Raw genomic sequence first — 25,101 nt, 5'->3', positions numbered from 1 at the left:
CCTTTGAACTATTTTGCCATTCTCTTATAACCGCCTCCGATAAATCTTCCTTCCTGGTGTAATTTTGGGTCCTTATTTTACGATCTACAATTTCCCATAGATTTTCTATGGGATTGAGATCTGGCGATTGGGCAGGCCTTCAAAACACGTACCCCGTTGGATTTTAACCACTCGGTTACAACCCTAGAGGTGTGTTTCGGGTCGTTGTCGTGTTGGAATCTCCAAACTAGGGGCATATTTTCCATACATAACATCGTTTAATATGGTTCTGTATCCTATACCTGCCATGGTATCTTTTATAATATGAATTGGGCCCATACCTTGCCCTGAAAAACATCCCCATACCATAATATTGCCACCGCAAAACTTTACAGTCTTATTTGTGTACTTTGGATCTAATCTTTTTCCCTTTGGTCGTCTTACAAATGTTCTCCCATCACTGCCTCTTAAATTGTATTTGGATTCGTCGGAAAAGAGGACAGTAAATTGTAGACGAGCAGAACGGTTCTTTTTAGAAATGAGTGGTTTTTTCACAGGACGATAGCAACCAAGACCAGCCTCACTTGCCCTGCCTAACTGTTCGGGTACTTATTTCTAATTTTAGGATATTAACAACCTCTCGAGGAGTTATTTTTGGGAATTTCTTGAACTCTCTCGCTATTAAATTATCTTGTCTAGGAGTAGTCTTACGAGGTCTTCCACCTAAATGTTGAGTTTTTACAGAACCGGTCTCACGAAATTTCTTTATAATTTTTGAAACTGCTGATTTATTTATTGAATATTTGTCACAGATACTTTTTTGTTTTAAACCAGCTTTAAAATCGTTAACTATTTTATTTTTTAAGTCTTCACAAATCTTAACATTAGCCATTTTCGTTAACTTTGAAAAAGAGCAATTATGCGAAAAACTTAGAAAAAGAAATTGTGAAAAATTGCCAGAATTTAAAAATAAAATAAAATAACTGTAAACAGGATGCTTTTTACGTCGTTCTTTTAAATATTACTTTCGTTTTACATTTCTTTCTTGCAGAAGTTTAAAAGTTTCCATTGTATTGTCAGTAGCGAAATAGTGAATATTTTTAATTTTGTTCCCTTTTTTTAGAATATAATTAATTATATTGTTTGTTTTTCAGTTAATTTATATAAATATAACTATACAAGTAAAATACTAAAAAAAAAAATTTTATTTTAAAAAAATATTTAAAATTTTGGGATACATATGGAATATTTGGAAAAGTTTCCATTGTTTTGTCAACCACTGTACATAGTTTTTGGTTCTATGACCAATATTTCGATATGTTACAAATGCAATGACAGAATCATATACCCGTTATCATTTTTGATGGTGGGTATAAGAAATGGAAGATATGGTATTACAAAAGCGAAGTGGAAAATATGTCGCGTTATAAATCTCTAGAGCTAAATCAAACCAAAGGTTGTAAGAAAAGAAGGCAACATGACAACTCATAACAAACAGCCATATTATTTCACTTTAGTTTTAAAAAATAGCTTGAATAAATTGTACATATCTTAGCAATCGAAAAATAACTCTGTTTTTTGTCGCGTTATTGACACCATGTTTATTGGTAATATATTGAAAACTAAAATGCTATAAGAAAATGGAATCAAAGAAAAACAATTGCTAAAATTTCCTATATTTTTGTTCACTTTAAAAGCATAAGAATGTCGCGTTTTAGACAGATTTAGCATTTTAAATTTCAGAAATGAATGAGAGTGGCACATGTACCCCGAGGTTACATGAAACCCCTTACATATTTTTATGCATTTCTGTTGAAAGTCAAGGTCTACTTTACAACTATTTGAAAAAGACAAATATTTATTATATAAAAACGGTTGATAGGTATTTTTCCATATAATAAAAATTTCCTTAAATGCTTCATGGAGGAACAGCAACACCCACAATAATTTCAATAAGAGCAGGAAAAAAATAAAATAAAAAATTGCCGGCTACCAAATGCGTGCGAGATTTTGGTATTCAGGCATTTCAGGATTAAAATCAGATTTTTATACCAATTTATTTCGTTGATTTTTTTTTTCATTTATTTTGCCCAGCTTTTTGTTTTAACTGTTTTCCATTTTTATTATACATTCGAAAATGATTAAAATAAATGTTCAATGCACGCATATCAGAATTACATTTAACATCAATTTGATCATATGATGAGGAGTATTTTTGGTTAAAAAATATTAAAAAATAAAGAACGAAAAACAAATACATACGAGAAAAACAATTATAAGAACGTATGTATTCGTATGCTTGGTAGCGGGATGATGGTTGGTTATTGTTTATGGTTTATTATGATGGGATTTTATAAACATGTATGAATGTACGTATGCGGATTGCCACCACTACATACTTATGTCATACAAAAATAGATATAAGGAGTCTTATAAATTAGAAGAGCCCTCAAAAAAAAAATCGGTCAACATTTGTCCCTAATTCACATAGAAGACTCCCCTCAGAAAATTATTTAAACATTAATGATTGTCATCTTCTAATTAATATCGTGATGAAACTGGATATAGACAAGTTGAGGATTGTGAGGATTGGTCCATAATTGATCATATTGATAATTTTTATTAGCTATAAACAATTTGTATATAATGATATTAACATAAATTTCGATATAAGTCATTTAAAGTTAATCACTCTATCAAATTCTATACAGTTTGAGCCATAACTAATTCAAGTCCCCATAGAAGGCCAGAACTACTTTTTTTTTTGAAAAACAAACACAACCTGCAGAGCGTTTTGCTTGTCTGCAGATAAACTGGCGGGAATCGAACACACAACACTCAGATTGAAAGTCCAGCACACTATCGCATAGTCTATCGGGGCACCCAATTGGTTGGTATAAAAGATTCGCCACAGCTGAATATAACACTCTTACTTTGTTTTTAAGCCATGTCCGTCTGTCTGTCTGTCCGTTTGTCTGTCTGTTGAAATCAATTTTCTGAAGACCCCAGATATCTTCGGGATCCAAATCTTCAATAATTCTGTCAGACATGCTTTCGAAAAGTTTCCTATTTGAAATCAGCAAAATCGGTCCACAAATGGCTGAGATATGAGCAAACAACCAGGAAAACCTCGATTTTTGGCCTATTTTGACCTATCTGGATTACTAAGTCATTAATATAGACAATATGGATATCTAATGATAGATATTTCAAAGACCTTTGCAACGACGTATATAAGAACATAGTCTTATATAAAAAAAAATTAAAAAACCAAAAAAAATTTTTTTAAATTTAAAAAAAAACTTTAAAATTAAAAAAAAATAATTTTCAAAAAATGTAAATATATTTAAAATTTGTATTCTGAAGTATAATTTGGTGAAGGGTATATAAGATTCGGCACTCTCTTACTTGTTTTAATTAAAGTTTTTTCTGGGTAACAGAAATCAGTTCTTTGTAATTCTAGACAAAAAAATATTTTATACTTTGATCCATTTATCCACTAGAATGAAAATGCATCTAAATAGTTCCGATAAATGTCAACATTGACAAAATTTTTGTGAGCCATCCTATTAGAAATGTGTATTAATAACTGCGTGGTTGAATCTATAGGTTTTATTTCATCTTTACAATATGGAATTTAAGCTACACTTAAATGTATTTATTTTTTTATTTTAAACTTTATGAAGAGAATCTGCAATTAATTGAAATCCTATTACATTGTGTTTAAGAACGATTCTTTATTTTTATTTTTTTGAAACATAAAAATTCAACCAACAAATAAATGCAATAATAAGAGAAGGTAAATTATTTTTAATATATGAATGTACCTTAAGCTATACATAAAAAAAGAAGTTGTTAAATAGCAGGCAAGTAGAAGAAGCTGCAGGCATTGAAGCGAAATGGGGCCACAAATTTAATTGCTTTCGCTACTTAATAATAAAGAATAAAAGGTCGCTTTAATAAACAATTATTTTAAGTGTATTTTAATGAATCACCAACAACCACAGTGATTAAGAAATAAGTAATGCAAAATTATACTCATACATGTTAAGTAATAGCGTGCTGAAAAAAAAAACATTAAAGAAAAATTTGGTTCGCGAAAAAAATATTTTAAAATGCTCGCTTCGCCATAACTGGATTATGAAACACTCACATTTAGTTCGAAAATTAAGAAAGCTTTTAATGATTAGTAATCTTTAATCTTTCATAGCTAAAATATTGATCGTCAATTGATTAAAAGTCATTCCTAGAACCTTGAATGTTTAAACTCAAGAAATCGAAACAGAACTGACATGAGTTTTCTTGGAATTTAATTGAAATCTTGCATTTGCTGCCAATTGTATAATGAAGTGTTGTAAAGTTTTTGCAGGTCTAAATTTAGGGCCTGTAAAAATGGAGCATTACAATAGTGAAAAACTCTAAAATAAAATAACTCCCAAATGAAATAAATCCCAACCAAAATAAACTAATTCCCAACCTTAAAAAATTAAACAACTCCTAAAAACTAAAATTAAATTACAGGCAAATCCCGGTATAACGAACGATATGTTGTCAGGCCCATTCGTTAAATTGAAAAATTCGTTATATCGAGATGTTTTTTTTAATTTTGGACAACTTTTTCTATATTGGAATTAGGTTGGATGAGCGGTGTGACATTAGGAGGCATGAATATCGTCCTAATTTGTATATCTATAGTAGTTTTTACTAATTGTTCTTCTGGAGGATGGCTTGGTGCATTATCCATGATTAATAAAGCCTTCATTGTAAGGGATTTCGATTCGGAAAATGAAAATTAAACTCAGAGACAAACATTTAAAAAAAACAGATTTTGAAGATTCTAGATTCCACTTAATTTGTGTAAAGACAATTTACAGGAAACATTTAGTCACGATAAAATGTTTTAATTTTCTTCAAAATACATGTTGAGAATTTTATTATTCCATATTTCATTCATTCATCAAAATTTTTAGTTTTTCTTTCAATGAAATTCTTCTACGGTTTCCTATATTTAATTCACGTGAATTATAGCCTGATTCACAATATCGAATGAAAGATTTCGTTCGCATTCTAAGCGAAAGAAAGCTGATTTTGAATTCCCTAACTTCATATTTACGTGAACGAATCAGTTTTCTTTCGCTTAAAATGCGAACGAAATCTTTCATTCGATATTGTGAAAACAAGCAATTAAAACCACTATAGAAAAAATGACAGCACCTATTATTAACCATTGAAAACGGTAATGTAACGACTTATTTTCTTATTTTTACATTCTTTACTAATTTTGTTTTTTATATTTTCTGTTCGTTATATTGAGCGTACAATTTTCGAAATATTCGCTATATAAGGTTGTCAATGCTAAAAATTTGGTCGTTTGTTTGATTTTTGTTTGTTTTTTCCATACAATTTTTGAAACGTTCGTTATATAAGGTGGTCAATGTTACGAATTCGACCTTGCGTTAAATCGGATTTTCGTTAAAGTGAGATTCGTTATACCGGGATTCGCCTGTACTACCAAAAATTGGCAATTTTATAATAATAACAAGTAAGAGTGTTATATACGGCTGTGCAGAATCTTCTATCAATATGTAACAATAAAATATTTTTCTGATATAGGGATTATATGAGGTGTAGGGTAAATTACAAAGGGCAACAAAATCGAAAAAATTTTAGAGGCTTTTTAAACCACTACATATTTTTGATGTATAGTGGTTCCAGTAGTACAGATATGGTCCAAATTTCTTTAAAACAAATTTAAGTAGAATTGTGATTTTTTTAGACGTTTCTCCACATAATTAATGATTACTTAAAAACGTTTAATCTGATATTATTAAAGTAAACTTAGTAAAATTTAAATAATGAAGACTTCCTATTCAAATCTATATAAATAAAAATCAATTGTCGTAAATATTGGTCATATTTAGATAAAAACTTAGGTTTTTACGGAATGAAAAATTTACCACGCCCACTTTTTTCAATTTATCTAAAATCAGAAAACGGCTATAACGATCTGGCTAATTTTTTGTTTAAATGTTCGTAGTTATCCAATTAAAGTTTTTACTGAAGGAAAAATTTACCATGCCCACATTATCGATTTATCTAAAATCTGAAAATGCCTATTTGGCTAATTTGTTTTTAAATGTTCGTAGTAAAATTCGTAAGAAAAATTTACCATGCCCACTTTTTTCGATATATCTAAAATCGCACAACGCCTGGACCGATTTGGCTATTTATTTTTAAATGTTCGCAATAGTCCACAAAAGTTTTTTACGCCCAATAATACACTCACTAATGAAATATGTGACCAAAGGTAGTGACATGGCCCGAACGCTGCCATAATACGAAATACCAAGATATATTTGGAATCAATTGTCAAAGAAATTTCAATGGCGGAAACAAGGAATTCCAGTTTCCCCTATTTAATTTCCAACATTATGTCCATCCGAGAAACGATGAGCGTTTCTACTTGCGTTGGCAAAAAATCGATTTTTTATATAAAAATACACAATATCTAAATTCGCTAATAACTTCGCCAATAAGCGTTTAATCATGAAAAACAGCTCGATCTGTGATCACTCATATTTCTGGCCAAAAATCGATTTTTTATATAAAAACTCAAAATATCACATTTGTGAACAAGAAAAAAACTCAAAATATCTAAATTCGCTAATAACTTGGCCAACAAGCGTTTACTCATGGAAAGCAGCTCGATCTGTGATCACTCATATTTCTGAACAAGAACGATTTTTTATATAAAAACTCACAATATCTAAAATCGCTAATATCTTGGCTAATAAGCGTTTCATCAAGAAAAGGAGCTCGATCTGTGGTCACTCATATTTCTGAACAAAAATCGTTTTTTTTATATAAAAACTCAAAATATCTAAATTCGCTAATAACTTGGCCAATAAGCGTTTAATCAAGAAAAGGGGCTTGATCTGTGATCAATCATATTTCTGAACAAAAATAAATTTTTTACTTAAAATTTTTTACTAAAAATCGTTTAATCAAGAAAAGCAGTTCGATCTGTGATCACTTATATTTCAGAACAAAAATCGATTTTTTATATAAAAACTCAAAATATCTAAGCGTTTAATAAAGAAAAAGTGCTCGATCAGTGATCACTCATATTTCTGACAAAAACTCGGTTTTTTATATAAAAACACAAAATATCTAAAATCGCTAATAAATTGGTCAATAAGCGTTTAATCAAGAAAAAGGGCTAGATTTGTGATCACCAGGGAAACCGGAAATATGCTCTAAAAAAAGCGTTTTAAGCGCTTTAAATATGCAGTAAAAACTTTAAAATATGCTCTTAAAATTTAAAAAATATGCTCTTAAAAAACCAAACTTTTACACAATTTTTTACCAAAAAAAATTTACTTAAATTTTCAAATAAAAATCGTTGTCTATTGGATCTGAAAACATTTTTATACATAGAAAATATTCTTTCGACATCAACTGACAAGATTTCTTTAACTCTTAGAACGGTTAAGTTTAAATTAGAACTAAAATTTGATATTTAGATGGCGCTATTATTAAAATAGTGCTTATTTTATATTAAAACAAGTAAGAGAGCTATATTCGGCTGTGCCTAATCTTGTAAACCCTTCACCAAATTATACTTCAAAATAAAAAATTTAAATATTTTTAGGTGAACAAACATTTTTTTCAGTTTTTTTAATTTTTTGGAGATAAAAAATTTTCGAATTGTTTTTTTAATTTTATTTTAAATTTAAATTTTTTTTTTCAAATTTATTTTTTAAATTTTAAAAAAAATTTTTTGTTTTTTAAATATTTATTTTTGGTCAAAAGCGATCTATTTTTAAATTTTGAATTTTAATCAAAGGAAGTAAAAACCTGTAATACAACATCGAAAAATAAGAAAGACAAAATTAGTTTTTGATAAAGTCAAAATATGCTATTAAACAGTAAAATATGCTCTAAAAACGCAAAAATATGACATAAATATGCTCCAAAAAAAATATATGCAAAAATATGAATTTAAGGGTAAAATATGCAAAAATATGTACTAACAAATCGATGCCAAAGTTCTTAAATAGTTCTGAAACGTGTAAATATCTTATCCATGTGTTCATTAAACTCACCAGAAAAAACATGCATTTGCATATTTTGGTTTCCCTGGTGATCACTCATATTTCAGACCATAATTCGATGACTTATATAAAAACTCAAAATATGCTGTTGTTTCTTGGACAGGACAACGTCTGTCGGGTCAGCTAGTTCTTAATAAATACGAAATTAACCGTAAGCTCTCTTTTATTATGTCTTATTTCTGACTTTCTGGTTGAATTTTCCGTTTTGGTGTATTAAGGACTTAAAGTAAAATTTCACGGATAATATTTTTGAGGACCATTTTAACCCCTTAAATCCCTGTTTTAATGGTGTTTGTTACTCATTTTTAAAAGAAGGACAAAAAAGACCCATGCCTTGAGGATTTAGAGGGTTAACATATTCTACAAAAATATTCTCCGTAACATTTTACATAACTTTGCTGAACACATTTTATATCTAAAATATAAGGATCACATGGTTTCATATGAAGATTAACAATAAGAATGTGCCAGAGTTGGTAAGCTTTAACCCGCCCTCAAATGAAATTCGAATGTAAACTTTCAAAACGCCGATACACGTCCTCCTCTATCAAAATTTATTGGTCGGACCTTGTAATTTTGGAAAAAATTTGATTTTGTTGTATAGTGTTATTTTAGAATTTATTCACAATAAAGTGAATTCGCTTATTTTCACAAAATTTCAGTTTTTGTTTGATATACATAAAATTGAGTAGTAAAAAAATTGTCCCCATGCTATGTACAAATTTTGCGTTTTAATCGGCTCTGTAGTTTCGAAGTTATAATAACAAATTGAAGCAAAAAATATGTTTTTAGGTGAAAATGGCAATTTTTTTTGTTTTAAAAAATCATGAAAATTCGAAAACGGCAGAAATTTTTCAGATTTATTGCTTTATCGCAAAGCCACATGTAATGGAAACAAAATGAAATATCGGTCATAAAAATCGATTGATTCTTTTCCAATTTATTCACAATTAAGTGAATTCGCTCATGTGCTTATACCCAAAGTACACCATATTTGTACTACTGGAACCACAATACATCCAAATTTTGTAGTGACCGATTTTGGCCATACTAGAACCAATTTGCATGATCCGGATGATGAACATATTAATCACTGATCGAACCGTATTCCAGGTGCATATACCTTGGGTCTATAAAACCCGGTTTTTTTATCCTCTACTCTAGAGTGTATCATAAACTGGCATCGCACAATACAGATTTCTTTAACTGCAGATAAGTTCCGAAATACTTCAGAAGACCTTTTCGAAATACTTTTGTATACCAAATATAAATTTAAAAAAATGACAACTGTAGTTCAAAAAATAAGATAAAACTAATCAACCACAACCAAATTATGATCTTCTAATCAGTTATAATACAGCTGACTCCTGCATATGACCAATTGGAACACACTCATCCCACCTGTTGAGTCCAAAACTCGCATTAAATATTCCCAAAGTTAATATTAACCTCAAAAACTTTTAACAAGAAAAATCACATCAGCCGAAAAAACCCCCAAAAAGCAATACGTTTTATTGAAAGTAAATTGGCCAACAAAAAAAAATTTATTAATCATGTGTCAAAAAGAAATCGACAACTCTATAAAAGAGAAAACTTTCCACATAAAAGTCCTTGAAATAAACACCAAAACAAGCAACCAGTCAGTCAGCCATCCTTAAACTGTAATGTTAAGAAAATATTCAAATACCACACGCACAAAATGTGTGTGAGTTTGTTCAACTTTGTTCTTTACTGCCACCAAGAATACCCACTTAAAGCCATAAAAACAAAGTTTTATGAAGACATTGACATTTTATGCCTCCTTAAAAAATTTATAATATATATTTTCTCATAAAGATGTTGATTTTTTTTCTTCATCTAAGGATTATTTACATAAATAAATTTGAAAAAAAGAGCCCACAAATATTTCGCAACAACTTAAGACAAATACAAGCAGAAAACACAAACGGTTTTCAAAACTTTCAAAGAAAATCATGTGTAACTGAAAATACAAAAAGTTATGCAGCCATAAATAAGATACGTTGTTAAGAATGCAAAACACAAAACAGATAAAGTATAAAAGGATAAAAGGGTTTGGCCACAAAAAGGGTTGGTTGGTTCAAAAATTTCCTAAATAAATACATCATCAAAAAGATTTTCTGGGTGGGCAAAACAAAAAAAAAAACAGAAAAGTTTAACTAAATTAAATGTTAAAGAAAAACTTTTCTAAATTATAAAGTACGAGTTGTTGGCTACATTTTAAGAATTTTTTTAGCTAATTATTTAGTGCTCATATTTTGTATTTCAAATGTGTTATGTGAGAAAATTTGTTTGTCCTTTGAGTGTTCTAAAAATAGCAACAGTTTTTATGTTTCTGAAAACTTTTTTTTTAAAAAAACACAGCTATTTTTCTCAATTTAGTCAAATTAAAAATTTACTCTAAAATTGTATAAAATAAAAAGTTCAAAAGTTCATCATGTATTTTGTTGTTGTGTCAGCCATATAACTTGGGAGAGGATAATTTTTTTACTCTAAGCTTACTCTTAGTTGGGCCTCTTCATATAAAGGATCAATACATTTTTAAGGCGCTTTATATTCTAAGACGATTTTATATACTTTAACCTCTCCTATGTATTTATTAGTCAAAAACAAGGTTTCCGTTTTTAGGTTAGGTCTCGTAATGTTCTGATATTGGTTACTAATCCCAAATCAATTGGGAAATTAATGTGGACGTTTCTAATAAAATTTTCAATGCAACCCAACTTGGAATAAAAGTATAAACGATTATTACGGTTTCCTTAAGATAGTTTTGACCAACAAACTACTTTTTATAACCTACACCACCATAGTGGGGAGGGTATAATGCGTTTGTGCAGATGTTTGTAACGGCTAAAAATATTAGTCTAACACCCACCTTAAAGTATACCGATCGACTTAGAATCACTTTCTGTGTCAATTAAACGATGCCCGTCCGTCCGTCTGCCTGGATGGCTGTCCATGTAAACATTGTGCGCAGAGTACAGGTCGCAATTTTGAAGATATTTCGATAAAATTTGGTACATATAACTTTTTCGGCCCAAGGACCAAGCCAATTGAAACTGTCCGAAATCGGTCCATGATTTTTTTGCTCTTTTACTTGTTTTATATTTTAACATGAAAATTAATTTAATCGAGAATTATTAATTGGATATTCTTTTATTCTAAATTGAAATATATTATTCATTCGATTAAAAATAAAATTTTTTATTCGATTATTCGAATAATTTTTATTAGAATTTCAACCCTAATTTCTATTTTGACCGAAAACTCGAAACTTTAAATAAAATGTACAACCTCTAAACGTTTTTGGTTTTTTGATGACGGAAGATAATTTAATACCTTGAGAGTAAGGACCACGGTAGTGTCCATACATAAAGATTTACTAAGATAACTGAGGAATGTATTTGATCGGAAAGGAATTTACAATTACAAATTTTATGTCTGTAACTTCAAGAATTTTAGCTGATGATGAATGAATTGTACTATTTTAGCATAAATATTTAAACAATATGAACATGATTTCAAATATTCTGCTAGGCAACTCTATAATTGAGAAAATTGGGAAAATCAATTGCTTTTATGTAAACCCAAGACATATTAATTTAAACAGTTTTTAGGCATTTTATTTAATCCTGCTAAAACTCCCACAGAGCAAACCTCCTGCCCTTAAAGTTTTTATTTCAATTGAAAACATTTCCTGCAAAAAAAAAACAAAAAACTCTTAAAAGTTCAAAATAAAATCATCTTAACTAAAACTTGTCAAAAATAATTCCCGACCCAAAAAAAAAAAAATTCACACAATCCCACAAGTAATTGAAAAACAAATGAAACAATTGCCTTAAATCAATTCCCATTGATGATTAAGAAGAATGGAAGAAATATTTAATACATTTGCTATTGTTTAAGTGAAATGAGAATTGCCATTGCTGTTATTAAATTTCTCATGCACGGTTGAAACAAAATATAAATATAAAATAAGAAGGAAAAAAAATTTATATAAAAATAAAAATAAAATAAAAAAGAAATATAAATTTTAGAAAAACATACATACATGTGGAGCGTAAAATTCTTTTTACGCTTAACTTAAACATAAAGCAACGTATTATTGTTGTTTGTAGGTCTGGAAGAAAGGAAAAATAAATAGAAAAAAATATAGAAAAAAACTGTTTTTATTTTGTGGGCCAAAAATAATAACAAAAAAAAAATGGAGCTAAATGTTGATATTTGTACACTGTTAGAGTGGCTAGACTATGTACATATGAATGTGTGTAGAAGTGTGTATAATAGGCTGGCCCTTATTTTAAAGCTTGTGGATTTATGCAATTATTACACGGGTCAATACCAAACAAGTAAGAAAGTATGGTCGATCAAGACCGACCATATAATACCCTACACTAAGTAAAAGAGCAAAAACATTTTTCTTTTAAAATTTCAATAATTTATATTTTTGAGTGATTTTCGAAAGTGGGCCTTATATTAGGTCGTGTGATTTATGTCTATATTAAAGTTAACTATGTTGAATTTCGCATGTATGGCAACATTTTTAAGCGATTTATGCATGTTAAAGTGATTTTCGGAAGCGGGTCAATATGGGAGCTATGACTAATTATGGACCGATCGTAACAAAATTTTGTGACATGAATTTTGTATATATAAAACTTATTTGGAGCGCAATTTGTGGAGATACATTTATAAATTCAACATTTATGACCGATAAAGTCCAATTTCGGAAGGACATTTGTATGGGGGCTAATGGACCGATTTCAGCCAGTTTCAATAGGCTTGGTCATTGGGCCGAAATTGTACCAAATTTTATCGAAATATCTTCAAAATTGCGACCTGTACTCAGCGCACGAGGTTTACATGGACAGCCAGCCGACCAGCCAGCCAGACGGACGGACGGACGGACGGACATCTTTTAATCGACTCAGAAAATTATTCTAAGTCGATCGGTATACTTTAAGGTGGGTGTTAGATTAATATTTTTGGGCGTTACAAGCATCTGCAAAAACGCATTATACCCTCCCCACTATGGTGGTGTAGGGTACAAAAAGGGCTTGAATAAACACTATATTGATTTGATTCAACATGCTAGCTAATTACAAAAACATTACTACACATAATTAATGACAACTCAAAAATGATCGATTTTGTTCCTATTACATGTGACTTTATGATAAAGCAATAAATCAGAACAATTTCTGACGTTTTCGATTTTTCATGATTTTTTTAAAATAGAAAAAAATTGCTTTTTTCAAGTAAAAAATATATTTTTTGCTTCAATATGTTATTATAACTCCGAAAATACTGAGCCGATAGAAACGTAATATATATACGAACATTTGTACACTGCATGGAGAAAATATTTTCAAAATTCAATCAATCGAAAGAAGAACACTAACTATTAAATTTTATGTATATCAAACAAAAACCTAAAATTTTGTGAAAATGAGCAAATTCACTTCATTGTCAATAAATTCGAAAAGAATCAATCGATTTTTATGATCGATATCTCGTTTTGTTCCTATGACATGTGGCTTTGCGATAGAGCAATAAATGTAAACAATTTCCGCCGTTTTCGATTTTTCATGATTTTTTTAAAACAAAAAAAATAGCTTTTTTCAAGTAAAAAATATATTTTTTTCTTAAATTTGTCATTATAACTCCGAAACTACTGAGCAGATTGAAACGCAATATATAAATGAAAAAATGTACATAGCATGGGGAAAATGTTTTCAAGATTCAATCAATCGAAAGAAGAACATTAACTACTCAATTTAATGTAAATCAAACAAAAAACTAAAAGTTTGTGAAAATGAGCGAATTCACTTCATTGTCAATAAATTTGAAAAGAATCAATCGATTTTTATGATCGATATCTCGTTTTGTTCCTATGACATGTGGCTTTGCGATAAAGCAATAAATGTAAACAATTTCCGCCGTTTTCGATTTTTCATGATTTTTTTAAAACTAAAAAATTTTTTACTTTCACGTAAAAAATAAATTTTTTCCTTCAATTTGTTATTATAACTCCGAAACTACTAAGCAGATTAAAACGTATTATATAAGCAGGTTAAAGGTTATGTAAATTTTAATACTTCTCATAATATCGGACTTACCGTTTTTGAGTTATCATTAATTATGTGGAGAAACGTCTAACAAAATTTATAATTTTAATTAAAAATTATTTTAAAAAATCTGTCCATAGAATTGAAAAATTTAGATAGCCATGGTGCATCAAATCTATATAGTGGTTATTCAAGCCTTTTTTTGATGTCATTGCTATTGAATTATGTGGATAAACATCTAAAAAAATTCACAATTTTACTTAAATATGCTGAATATATGCGCAAAAAATCAAAATCATTTTATTCAAAAAAATAAATAAATTGTGATGCAGTTTTTTTCCATCCGGGATTTGCATAGTCCGTCCAGGTTCTTTAAAGGCCAGCTTCCTTTGAAATTTTTTTGTTAATTGACGAAGCTTATAATAGCGAGTTTCGAAAAGATAAACGCTTTGGCTAATGACTTATTATGGAAGAGTAAATGCAACGGATGAATGGATATGAATTTGATGACTCCATACGTTAAGATAGCTAGTTAATACAATCCGACTACATAAATGCTTCGGCTCTCTGTCGGCTAACGACTACTTATGGACAAATATAAATATGGATGCAATCCGAGGAGATAAATTATTCCGCTCTCGGCAAACTACAACTTATTGGCTATGACTAGCTAATGAGTACAATCCGACCAGATAAATGCTTCGGCTTTCAGTCGGCTGACAACAAAGTAGGGGTAAATGTATCTATGGATATGAACCGAGCAGATAAAGTCTTCTACAACTTATTGGCTATGACTAGCTATGACTAGTAGAATCCGATGAAATAAATGACTCAGCTCTGGGTAGGCAAACTAAGGATTTTACATACGGTATTACAGGGAAATCGAAAATCGTAAGCAAAATAAGGTCCACCCTAGCATATAAGTGTGAAAGTATGTCTATTTAAGTAGTTTTCTAAAGAACTAAACAAACACAACTTTCTTTCTTTCATTATTTCATTCATTCCACTAAAGTCCTACAGTTGAATTGAATTGTAATGGTATTTTTTGAATGTTTGTGTGTGTGAGCAAGAATTTCCTGCTCTCTGTCCAAACATTTAAAGAAAATAAAGCACTAAAAAAAACCAATTGAATTAAAATACATTTAAACTATAAGATATAAGTAAATATTATTTTTTCTATTTCTCATCATCATTTTCAGTTCTTTTCAAAAAAAAAAATATTTTCTTGCAACTTTTTTCTGTGTTTTATTTATTTTGCAGAGTGGGCGAGAATGGTCAGTGGGATCAAGTGCCACAAATACAAACAAAATCGAATGTGACATCGTATCAAGTAACTGGCCTCGTACCATTTACAGTGTATAGTTTTCGTTTGAAAGCAGTCAATAAATTGGGCATTAGTCCACCCTCCAAAGAATCCTACTACATAGTGACCTTGCGTGAGGGTAAGTATTGAATATTTTTTGTAAACAAATAAGTACTTACTTATGTATAAATAAATCATTTTTATTTATTGATATTATTTTATAAGTCTGTACTTAAAATAACGTGGGCTAATTGTATATAATATAAAATATTTAAGAAGAATAGTAAACACTGGGAAATTGTTTATAACTTCATTACTTTAACAACATTTTTTAGTAACTTATTAATTACCCTGACTTAAGCTTTTCCATAAACCTCACACCTGCCATTAAAATGATAAAAGAAAAGTTGTTAAAAAAAAAACTTCAACAAATTTAATGTGGCACAGCAAGACAAAGTTTCTTTTATCACAAAACCTTTTAGGAAGAAACAAAAACTTTAATAACAGCAAAATAAAGAACAGAATGTGTTTAAAAATAAAAAAAAAACGTAAACTTTTTACAACTTATTTACCTACAAACACCCCACTGGAAATTCAATAAAACTCTCGCCTGCTCAGGCACCACAAATTACGAGGCGAGTTCTTTTATTATATCGAGTGATACTCGGCAGTAAAAGAAAATAAGTAGAGTTGGAGACAAATGTAGGCCTTACTCGTATAATTTACACTGTCCTCGTAAAAACACACATCCTTAAGCCTTTTAAAGTTTATCACATCACATCATTTAATGGCACACATATACTAGCAGTTGTCTACATATGAACAAATCCCAGCAGTTCTTGGTGACAGTACCGAACTAGTATCACTTAGGGTGACAACTAGTCATGTCACTACTTATGTAACAAGGACATGATTGTTTTACAAAAAAAGTGATAATTTTCTCAGGCTCATATCTTGCAAACAGTTCTGAATTTTGTTAAAAGGTTATTCGGGAATACAAAATTAGTATTTTAGTAAAATTGTTTTTATGCTAAATTCCAAATTTTTAATTTGATAAATTCACTGTAGTTATATGCGCTAGTTCCTATGCGCATTTCACTGGTTGCTTAGGCCAGATCATCAGGAAACCTTTTCCCAAAAGGCTTTAGAAAAACTAAAGATATTATACAAATAAAACTATAGAGTATTTGAGAATTACAGACACTCAAGCTTAATTTATAAAAATATCAAAGCTTAAACAAAACACAAACAATAAACCGTGATTGATTTTTTTGATTTAGTTTCTGAGCCAAAATTGTAGCTCTTGTCATAAAGAACAAAAATTGTGAACATATAAAATCAAAAAAACATCATCTTCAAGATCAAAATCGCAAAAAACTTTAAAAAATTCGAAATAAATTTAGAAATTCATTTTTTTAAAGCTGCCTAAAAGTATGCTTTAGTTTATAATAATTTAATAGTTTATGGCCCAAAACACTAAATTCATGTAGTTTTTTCTCACCAACTTGACCTACCTAAACGGTTTTAAGAATCATACCTAGGAAGTTCATATGTTCTAGAAAGTTGTTTATTAAGATCTTAGGTACATTTTTATAGTTGATTGTTTCCTTGAATTTTGAATAGTCTGCTACCTATGGACCTGAACAGTGGAAAAAAGATAAGAAAAATCGATTTATTTTAAGTTTTTTGCGATTTTGATCTTGAAGATGAGGTTTTTATGATTTTATATGTCCACAATGACAAGGGTTACAACTTTGCCTCAGAGAGTAAATTAAAATTCCAAACTGTTTGCAAGATATGAGCCTAAGAAAATTATTACTTTTTTGCAAAAATGACACCGAGGCCCCAAATCTTTGGAGCCCCATAAAAAAGTGCAAGACTTTGTGCAAAACTAGGAGACACGGGTCTTTTTGTTGTTGTTGTTTTTTATTAAGTAGTGGTGTCCGTATATGGTTATATTTCCATGACTCAACTAGTCAGTTAAAAATACATTCCATAGACACTCCAATAACAGATTGCTTATAAACAAACCTTCCTCCGACAATTCTCCAATAGATTACAGTGGAGTCGGGTTAGAGTGAACACTTGATAATATGAACTACTGGATAGTATGAACACACAAATTTTTACATTGGAGACTCTAAAGAATGAATATCGCCTACCTCTGTAGAGTGTAAAATGTCCCGGAATGTCCCAGCGTCGACAAAATACTCCATAATTGACTTTTAAAGCAGCGATGTAAAAATTTCCCTGTCAGTGGAGAAATGCTTAAGGCAAAATCCAAAAAAAAAAAATACACGAACAGTTACACGATCAGGAGGTTTCAATGCAAGCGCAGGCTGGCTTCAAGGGTATAAAGCACCAACTCAAGCTGTTTTTTTTTGAAAAAGCCATTGACTGGGCTGAGAACAATACTAAAGATTATGAAAATATCATAGTTTTACAAATTTCGTGATTTAGTAGTACACAAAGCCAAAAGTACATGTACAAAACAAGCAACCATTAATGATTTATTTGTTCCTTTATAAAAATGTAATAAAAGGTACATTTTTGACATAAAATTTTATGATTTTATATTATTTTTTCAGTCTCGATAAAGTGAATTTATTGGATAAAGTGAACAGGCCTTGCATTAATTAGTTCACTCTATCCCGATTCCACTGTACTTATAGTGAATAAAATAACTACTTTTTAAAGTGCAGTACCAAATTAACATTTAAAGTGACTACACTCTAGATTATTTATAGACACTTAAGTGACTAATGTATTTACGCTAGATTACATAGGGTGTAACCAATTGACTTCTCTCTGCACTACAAAGAGCACATACGTGTCAAATTGACCAAAAATATATAAATTGTAGTCAGTCAAATGATCAGAAATTAGTGACAATTACTATCTCTAAGGGATACATTGACTACTTGCTTAACTGCTGGGATATGTGTATGATTGTGTGTGTTCGAATAAATTGTGAGGACCCTCCCAACCAGCTGTCATGTGGCAGAGTGCTCTTTACTAGTCAGTTGCTTCCTATTTTAATTATTCGTAACCAACAAACAATGTATGATGTTTTGTCTGTAAATGGGTGTTTATAGTCATCTATATCACTCTCATATGTTACCTAAAGGCTGCTTGGTATTTCTTCTATAAACACTTTATTATATGGTGCGCTATAGTGCCAGGAAAGGGTATTCAAGAATAGTTGGTCGTAACGTTTGCCGAAAAAAAAAACAGAGTAATCTCTTACACTGTTTGATTTTTTCAACAATAGTTTTTGAATTCTTAAATTTACTCTTCAACATGTATTTTCCTTTTGTGCAGCTTTTAGGATTCTTTGGTTTTAATTAAATCAATTAATTGATATATCAATTGATTGATACACATTCCAGGCTTTCTCTTAATCATTAGGTATTAATCTAACTGCTTTGAAAACACATTGCCTCTATTGAGACTTGCTCTCATTTAAATTAAAATACGTAAATATCCCTCATTTCTGATTAACCAATGTTTATTTGTAAACCATAACACTAATTACTTTTAGTTTGAATTTGTATTAAATCCATGTTGTACCACTCTAACCCAGTCGTTACAACTCCAACTCAACAACAAAATTTCGTTTTAATATCTCATGCAATTTCTCTACTTTTAATTTTGAATCGTAAACAAATGTCAGATAAAATGCATACAGTATGTATTTGCATCATATAAATATTTGTATGAGAGTTAGTATGTGAGTGTACCAGTATTAAATGCCTTTATTACCATTAAAAATTGCAAAGTTTTTAAGGTTCTAGGTTTTTCTCTACTTTAATGTTGCCTCAATACAGGACGAGCGAGTAATAGTTTGTTCCTCTCGTACTGTATTCGTAATTTATATTACAACTACCAACAGTCGTCGTTCAACAACTAAGAGAAAAAACTCATAAAAAAAGTTGTTGTTAATGTTGTCGTTGTTATTATTGCTTTTTACTCACATTGTTGTTGTTAGTTTTTGCTATGATGTTTTAACAGCTGCTTTATCATTATTTCGGTGTTTATATTGTTGTAGTTGTAATTGTATTTTCTGTGTAAAAACATCAAAAATTTTCTATTTTTTGAACTTAAATAGGTTGCCTACTTTAGGGAGCAGCAAATGAAAAACCAAATAAAAATAGTTAACATTTTCCTACATACACAAACAAAAAACACTTAATCAGACAGCCATAAACAAAGCAGCAGCAACAATTATATGTCGACAACAAAAAAAACTTTTGGATTAAAACTTTACATTGCTAAAATCAGGCATACATAGCCACAGACATCCGGGTTCAATTGGCTATTTATACAATATACCACGAGTGTAAGCAATATTAAAGGAAATAAAAATTGTAAACAAATGTTAGATGATTTAAAAAAAAATTCTAAACAAAAATGCATGTAGAAAAGTTCTTTATTGAAAATACCTTTAACAATTTTTAATTTTCTCTTTGTGGCGAACACTGCATTTAATATATGGGAAATTCCACGAGAATTGCTACCACGACTGAAAAAACAAAAACCCTTGAAACTATTTATATCATATTACAATATTTTAAAGACAAAAATAATGATTTAAACTGATTATATTTAATTTTTTTAATGTTTTAGGCCAAAATTGCGTCGAAAACTAGGCTCCCAATTACTCTGATTGTTTTTTTGCTATTGTCAAATTGTTTATAGAAACCGAATGTATATTTTCCATTAATTTTTTTAGTTTTTGTATACATATACAGTGGTGGCCACCAATTTAAGACAAATACTTGATTTTTTTTCATCAACTGAATTTTAAGTGCGATAGAGCCAAAATAAAAGGTATGAAATTTATTATTAATGTTTCTAGTTTCTGAAAAATTTTTGGAAAAATCGGTAAAACATATATGGACAAAGATATGTGGAAATACGTTGACCCACCTCAGCGAACATCCGCTGTTAATAACATGATATGACCGAAACTAATGGAACTAAAAATAAGAAATTTGGTTCGAATATTTTATAATAATAAAAATATAATGATAAAATGTGAGAAAATATGTTTATTTAAAAAAACATTTTTTTGGTCAAGTTGTAGAAAAATTTTATGTTTCGTGGTAAATATGTATGAATTGACACAGTTGAATAAAACACACTTGTGTGTTAAAACAGTCCTCATGCATACATATTTGTGGAAATATTTGAAAAAATAATTGACAATCACGTGGAATTTAGCAAACAATTTTTGTCTTGAATTCCTGACCACCACTGTATTAACAGAATATATATTGTTTTATTACAAGAGAAAAATCTGTCACGTACGGTATGTCACGTACGATATAAAATTTTATTTAGTATAAAATCATCCAAAGATTGTTTTTATTTAAATATGACGGATTGTAAAGGAAAACTATTTCGTTTAGTGTAAGAAATTAAAAGAAAACATAACGCCTCTCACGATTCGAAATGTGTTCCGTTTTATGTCACGTACGATATACTCTTATTTATCTCGATATTTTGAATAACCTTGTTTCGACAGAACTTTTTATTATTTTAAAATAAAGTACCCTCTGAATGGAACATAAGGACCAAATTATTTTTCAGATACTCTTATTTTTGCAAAATCTATTCCATTCTATAGGCGTACAAATGTCACGTACGATGATATGGAATTGCCTATATGTCATTAGGGTGGCCCTTAAAAAATTACCCCAAGTAAGAGACTATTAGTTATTTTTTAGATACCGCTTCTTAAAATTTTTGTTCTGGGTTCAGTTTTTGTTGAGTCGGATCAAAGGATCCAAAGGACAATTTTTAAAGTTTTTATGATTTTATCTAGGTCTAGTTAGATTATTATTAATTATTTCAAAAAAAAAATATAAAAATTCTTCCTAAACAAACAAAATTTTAGTTGGGAACATCGACACGTTACTTCACACACAACTACTTTCTGATTGTTTAGTTACGTTATATTCGCGTATATATTAGTGCTTTTATGCTTATGTTTGTATGTGCGTATTTGTGATTATACACGAAAAACTGCCAAACAAATAAGTATGCAATAAAAACCGTGTTTGAACAATTTTTTTTTGTTTCATTTTCATTACGAAAGTTTGCTATGCAACTATGACAACATAAAAATGTGGTTGACAGTGAGCCAATAGCATTGAAAATGCTGATGTTTTGATCTTGAATAACATATTTTCTATTTTTTAAAAATATATGATAAAAATTTACTAATCATCATAAAGGATGAATAAATATTAACTTACCTTTATCCAATTGGCTGAAACAAAAAAGAAAAAATTATGAGCATAAATATTTTATGAAATACACAGTGCAACACGAAAAAAAAAATAACCACTACGTGATGAAAATCCAAAAAACAAAGTTCTGCCCAAAGTCATGCACTTTTTTATGGCCTCGCTGACATTTTTGTAGAAAAGTGATAATTTTTTCAGGATGATATCTTGCAAACAGTTCGGAATTTTAATTTACTTTCTGAGGCAAAGTTGTAGCACTTGACATAAACAACAAAAAAATAAAATCAAAAAACGTTGTAGTCAAGATGAAAATCGCAAAAAATTAATAATAATTCGTTTTTTTAACCTTTTTTCCCCTGTTCAGTTCCATAGGGATCAAACCGTTAAAAATTCAAGGAAACAATCAACTACAAAAATGTACCTAAGATCTCAATAAACAATTTCTGGAACATATGAACTTCCTAGGAAAGATTCTTAACACCGTTTAGGTAGGCCAATATAAGTTAGAAAAAACTAAAGGAATTAAGTGTTTTGTACATAAACTATTAAATTATTATAAACTAAAGCATACTTTTAGGCAGCTTTAAAAAAAATTTATTTCTAAATTTATTTCGAATTTTTTAAACTTTTTTGGAATTTTGATGTTGAAGATAAAGTTTTTTTGATTTTATATGTTCTTTATGATAAGGGCTACAACTTTGTCTCAAAGAGTAAATCAAAATTCCGAACTGTTTGCAAGATATGAGTCTAAGAAAATGATCACTTTTTTGCAAAAATTACACCGATGCATATAAAATAAAAACTGCATGACTTTGGGCAAAACTGAGGGGTTTTTTTTTGGTCTTTTATGTGATATTGTATATATAAAGATAAATAATCAAATTTATCATGAAATACTCAATTGATGGAATTAAATTTATTTGGAAAATGGATGTCGAAAGAAAAATAAAATTGTACATAAATGAATGGCTTCCATGAAAAATTACATAAAAAAATCACTTTTCATTTCAATAAAATACATTTTTTTTTTTTGGAAAAAAATATTGTATTGCACAAAATAACTGTTAGATGGAAAAATTTGTTTGTTATAAAAAATATTCAGCCCAATTATGAATAAATTTTTATTCATAATTGGGCTGATTATTTATGGGGAGCACTTTTGTAAACAACATTTCTGGATAAAGCTGACTTGTTGAAAACCCATTTTCCGAAACGAGCTTTAAAGTGAAAATAATCTGCATATTTTTTAATGTTTGCGGAAATACGTTTTCCAAAAAAAGAGCTTTTGGATATACAAATATTGCTTTGTGAAAAGTAATTCTTGAACAATAAATAACTTTTGAAAAGTAGGTTTTTTTTGAAAATATTTTTTTGAAGAAAAAAATGTTTTTCCTTATTAAAATATATTAATGAAACATAATTGCCCAATTCACAATCTGTTTCGTAGTGTTGTAACATTGTATGTCGTATTTTTTTATTAATATTTTGTTTTTGTTTCGAAAATTTTTGTTTGAAAAATATCTATGACAAACAACTTACAACGCTAGGACTCCGATTGTGAATTGGGCAAATATTTAAAATTCCACAAAACCAAAAAAAATGTTTTGGTTTTTGAATTGATATCCAAACTTGCTTACTTTGGTAAATGCAAATAGCATAGCTACAGAAAGATAGAACACATTTCATTTGTAATATTGTTGCAATCATCTTCATTAAAACTCAAAGTACACTCTTGTAAGAACATACAATTTTGTGAAAATCTATCGATTTTTATGATCAATATCTCATTTTGTTGCTATTATATGTGGCTTTGCGATAAAGCAATAAATCTGAACCATTACTGCCGTTTTCGATTTTTTATGATTTTTTTAAATGAAAAAACTTGCTTATTTGTTATTATAACTACATATGTATAATTTCTACATAGCATGGGGAACATGTTTTCAAAAGTCTATCAGTCGAAAGAAGAACATTAACTATAACTAATCAATTTATGCATATCAAACAAAAAACTAAAATTTTGTGAAAATGAGCGAATTCACTTAATTGTGAATAAATTAGAAAAGAATACATCGATTTTTATGATCGATATCTCATTCTGTTGCTATTATATGTGGCTTTGCGATAAAACTACAAATCTGGACCATTATTGCCGTTTTCGATTTTTTATGATTTTTTAAAAACAAAACAATTTGATGTTTTATCGTAAAAAATATATTTTTTTGCTTCAATGTGTTACTATAACTCCGAAACTACTGAGCCGAATAAAACGCAACATATATATGAAAATGTCTACATAGTATGAGGAAAATGTTTTCAAAATTCAATCAATCAAAAGAAGAACACTTACTACTCAATTTTATGTATATCAAACAAAAAAATTAAATTTTGTGAAAATGAGCGAATTCACTTAATTGTGAATAAATTCGAAAAGAATACATTTATTTTTATGATCGATATCTCATTTTGTTGCTATTATATGTGGCTTTGCGATAAAGCAATAAATCTGAACCATTACTGTCGTTTTCGATTTTTTATGATTTTTTTAAAACAAAAAATTTTTTTATTTTCTCGAAAAAAATATATATTTTTTTGCTTCAATATGTTACTATAACTCCGAAATTACTGAGCCGATTGAAAATCAATATATATATAAAAATTTGTACATGGGGAAAATGTTTTCAAAATTCAATCAATCGAAAGAAAAACATTAACTACTCAATTTTATGTATATCAAACAAAAAACTAAAATTTTGTGAAAATGAGCGAATTCACTTAATTGTGAATAAATTCGAAAATAATCAATCGATTTTTATGTTCGATATCTCATTTTGTTGCCATTATATGTGGCTTTGCGATAAAGCAATAAACTTGAAAAATTTCTGCCGTTTTCGATTTTTTATGATTTTTTTAAAACAAAAATGTTTGCTATTTTCACGTAAAAAATATATTTTTAGCTTAAATTTGTTATTATAACTCCGAAACTTCTTAGCCGATTTAAACGTAATATATAAACGGATTAAAGGTTATGTAAATTCAAATTTTTCTAAGTTTATTTTAGTATAATTAGAATAAGCGTTTTTTAGTTACCATTAATTAAGTGTAGAAACGTCTAAAAAAAATCACAACTTATTCACTTAAAATTTTTTTAAAAAAAAAAAAACCTTTTCACAGAATTTAAAATTTGGACCATATTTGTACTACTGGAACCATAATACATCAAAAAGCCAATAATATTTTTTTGGAATTTTATTGCCCTGTGTTATGAATGTAATTTTATCATTTCATTTTATACAATATAAAAATGATAGATTATTTTCTTCGCTGGCTAATATTACAAATAGACCTGCTACTTACAGCATCATTTA

The 25,101-nt window shown here is 29.0% G+C and overlaps 1 protein-coding gene across 1 annotated transcript in view; it reads left to right on the top strand.

Annotated features, from left to right (window-relative positions):
• Ptp99A (Protein tyrosine phosphatase 99A) overlaps window positions 1-25,101 on the top strand; it is a 584,596-nt gene that overhangs the window by 274,363 nt on the left and 285,132 nt on the right. Inside the window, exon 5 of the mRNA XM_065503698.1 lies at window positions 15,440-15,621. Coding sequence (XP_065359770.1) covers window positions 15,440-15,621 — 182 coding nt within the window. The remainder of the gene's footprint in view (window positions 1-15,439; window positions 15,622-25,101) is intronic.

Source organism: Calliphora vicina, chromosome 1 (genome assembly GCF_958450345.1).
Source record: "Calliphora vicina chromosome 1, idCalVici1.1, whole genome shotgun sequence".
NCBI classification, from domain to species: domain Eukaryota; kingdom Metazoa; phylum Arthropoda; class Insecta; order Diptera; family Calliphoridae; genus Calliphora; species Calliphora vicina.
The sequence above is the reverse complement of the archived record's forward strand: the minus strand, read 5'-3'. Positions and strand labels throughout refer to the sequence as shown.